Source organism: Salvia miltiorrhiza, chromosome 3 (assembly GCF_028751815.1).
Source record: "Salvia miltiorrhiza cultivar Shanhuang (shh) chromosome 3, IMPLAD_Smil_shh, whole genome shotgun sequence".
Classification (NCBI taxonomy): Eukaryota; Viridiplantae; Streptophyta; class Magnoliopsida; order Lamiales; family Lamiaceae; genus Salvia; species Salvia miltiorrhiza.
In genome coordinates, this window is record NC_080389.1 from 12663692 (window position 1) to 12666852 (window position 3161).

Here is a 3161-nt window from a genome sequence, read left to right on the forward strand (position 1 = left end):
AATTTACACTCATCCTAAATTTATTTTAAGCTTATAATTAGTAGGGCCCACACATAATTATTATTTTTATGTAGAAAATAGGAGATCTGGTGTATGCATTTATAAAATCGAGATCCTAAAATTAAATAGGGAAGCTTTAGGGAGGAATATAGGAGCATAATTTTGAGATTTCTGCTGGGAGATGGAACACGCATAGTTTGGGAGATGAAGAAATATGGGGTGAAGGAGTCTTGGGTGAAAGTGAGCGTCGGTGGCCCTTTTCCTTCATACAATGCATCCACTAGCTTGCTTTGGGAGTTTGATGATGAAGGAGTGCTGGAGATTTTTCCACGCGAGATTGTTGGTTGCGATCAAACGAGTTACTATGTTGAAAGTTTAGTCCCACCAATATGGTGACATGTAGTAGGTTTTCTGTTTTCTTAGTTTATGCATTATCTACATTAAACCACATCCTATATTCTATGTTTTGATTTGTTTAACTGAGATCGTCGATTAGGAATTCAACAAACTAAGTTTGTTTAGATGGTTCACTCAATGTTTAATTAAGATTGTAAAAGATATTTGAATCTACTAAAAATGGTTTTGTTTTTCATAGAATTTGCTCAAGATCGTTTAATTTATTATTTTGAGTTACATTAACTTGTTGATTTATTCTTTAATTCGTGGCTTGCTCATTTTATGCGGACTTTTACTCTTTAATCTTCAATATCCTGCGCACCTTTACACGATTTACACGAAGTTTTGTGTAACAAAAATTCATGCAGCATATAGTAAATTGCCCAGCGTAAAGCTGCTGGATTTGACCTTTAATAGTTCAAATTGTAAACAAACAAAACCCTCTCTTTAACTTTGTAAATGCCGCCACAAATGGAGAGCAAAAACACCAAACAATCTCTTCATCTTCTCTATTATTTTTATATACCGAACGAATGAGAAAGATTCATGTGAAAGCAGGGGCGGATCCAGGAATTCTGTTTGGGGGGGGCTGAACCTGCCGCCCCCGAAAAATTTTTTTTGGGATATAATATATAGTAATTAATAAATAATTGTTTTTTTGTCATTAGTTCAACCATAATAATAAAAACGTACAATAGTTTCATTCATTACCATGTCTATTACAACATTACAAATAATCTATGAAATAATACTTGGCGAACTCGAGCTAGTCGTCTCTGTTTGAGAAAGCAATGACAGATGATTTCGACGTGTACTCATTGACTGAAAACGTTGCAAAACCTTCTCGTTGTCAATTGTTGAGAAAATTTCCTTCTCAATATAGACGACCAAACTGTCATTCATCCACTCATCTTTCATACGGTTTCTCAAATCAGTCTTAACAATCTTCATTGCAGAAAATGCTCTCTCAACAGAAGCAGTAGCTACGGGTAAAACCAATGTCAACTCAATAATTCGAAAAACCAATTGAAAAACTAAATGATTACCACTTTTAACCATTTCCTGAGCAAGACTTCCCAAATTGGTAATTGCTGAGAATCGAGAATCATTGCGAACAAATGATATGAAATTACGGAGTTGTTGTGGAAGACATAGACAATCACCTAATGAAAACGAAGCACAAAATGCACATTAATAATGAAATTACGAAGTAATTGTGGAAATAATTAATAATCACCTGGCCCAAAGTCTTCGGGATATAAAGTAGTCAAACGCATGAGTTGATCAATGTTGAATTGAGAGAAATTATTTCTCGGATCAAGACACGCCATGCATCTAAGCAAATTAGTGCTAGCTTCGGAAAACCGAGTGTTTAGCTCTTGTATTGTTAGATCAACAACCATGTTTCACAAATAAATCATCTATAGCATGCTTCAAAGAATGTGAACAAGTGTCAGCAACATGAACAATTCCAATAAATCTTTCAACCACACATCCTTCATTATTCACATATCGTAAAACGACACCCATTTGCTCTTTCATTGAAATATCTCGAGCCTCATCAACCAAAATGGTGAACACTTTATCTCCAAGATCATTAATTATCGCAAGTGTGACCTCTAAAGCACAAGCATGTGCTAACTCTTTTTGAACTTTTGGACAAGTCATTTGATTATTACCAGGAGCATGTTCACCCAAAACCTTGGAAACAATATCATTATGATCACTATACCATTGAATTAGCTCAAGGAAATTACCTCGATTTGAAGAACTAGATGACTCGTCATGTCCACGAAAAGCCAATCCTTGCTTCAACAAAAAACGAGTAACATCCAATGAAGCGGTCAACCGAGCACGATAAGCAATGTTCACCTCAATAGCATTTGATCTAAACATATTAGCCACACTCCCTCTTTGATTTTTAAATGCTTCAATTTGTATTCTAGCATTGTTGTGACAGCTATCTGCATCTCCAACGTGCTCTGCAAATTTGATTAACGCTTTTTTCCAATTGGTAAAGCCCGTTTTGGTAAACGCATCTGCTCCATACCGACCCGTTTTATCTGGGTGCTTGAAAATGTAACACCAAAAGCAAAAACAAGCATCTTTTGCTACACTATACTCTAGCCACACAAACTTTTGATACCACACATCTTGAAAACTTCTTAGTTGATTGCCAAATTGAGTTTTCGGATATGTATGCCCAACTACTTGACAAGGCCCCATTGATAAGTACTCTCTACGTGCTTGATCGCGAATAGCAATAGGAAACTCCTCAATTGCTTCAATAACGGGCGTAACTGAATCACATATTGATTGACTTCTACGTTTTTTAGAAAAAAAACGTTCCATTTCCTATAAAAATAAATTAGTTTAATTTAGCATTCATAAATAATAAATCACAAATATACAATTGGCTAACCCACAATTTTATTCTACTCATAATTGACCAAATATACAAATAGCTACCCTCTGTACTCCATCGAAAATTGACCAAATTAATTTACTCAAATTTAACAAATATACAAATTGAAATAGCAATGCTCTCTCCATCAAAAAATGTATAAGTATTAAAAATTGAAAATTGAAAAGATGCTCTCTCCATCGACTGCCCTCTGTCCTCCACTCAAACATTTGGGTCCCTCATAAATTGAAAATTTGGGCAACTCATAAATGCACAAATTCTAATCTAAGCAAAAAATTAGGAATGGAGATGAACTCACTGCTGCGGCTTGCGAGAGTTGCGAGGAAAATTGGAAGCAGAG

The 3161-nt window shown here is 35.2% G+C and overlaps 2 protein-coding genes across 2 annotated transcripts; both read right to left on the reverse strand.

Moving 5' to 3' along the window:
* Nucleotides 1-1035: 1035 nt before the first annotated feature.
* LOC131017605 (uncharacterized) lies at nucleotides 1036-1791 on the reverse strand. Its single transcript, XM_057946416.1, has 2 exons — nucleotides 1634-1791; nucleotides 1036-1559 (listed from the first exon to the last, which is right to left on the reverse strand). The coding sequence occupies exons 1-2, from the start codon at nucleotides 1725-1727 to the stop codon at nucleotides 1135-1137; spliced, it is 519 nt and encodes a 172-aa protein (XP_057802399.1). The 5' UTR covers nucleotides 1728-1791; the 3' UTR covers nucleotides 1036-1134.
* Nucleotides 1789-2622, reverse strand: LOC131018351 (uncharacterized). Its single transcript, XM_057947080.1, has one exon. It carries the CDS (start codon nucleotides 2620-2622, stop codon nucleotides 1789-1791), a length of 834 nt encoding a protein of 277 aa, XP_057803063.1.
* Nucleotides 2623-3161: the final 539 nt, after the last annotated feature.

Bases quoted from the DNA above. Each gene is read 5' to 3' on its own strand.
- LOC131017605 (XM_057946416.1), bottom strand. From the start codon at position 1,727: ATGGCGTGTCTTGATCCGAGAAATAATTTCTCTCAATTCAACATTGAT. The intron at 1,560-1,633 runs GTGATTATTAAT...CGTTTTCATTAG, and splicing joins TCCCGAAGACTTTGGGCCAG to GTGATTGTCTATGTCTTCCA.
- LOC131018351 (XM_057947080.1), bottom strand. From the start codon at position 2,622: ATGGGGCCTTGTCAAGTAGTTGGGCATACATATCCGAAAACTCAATTT.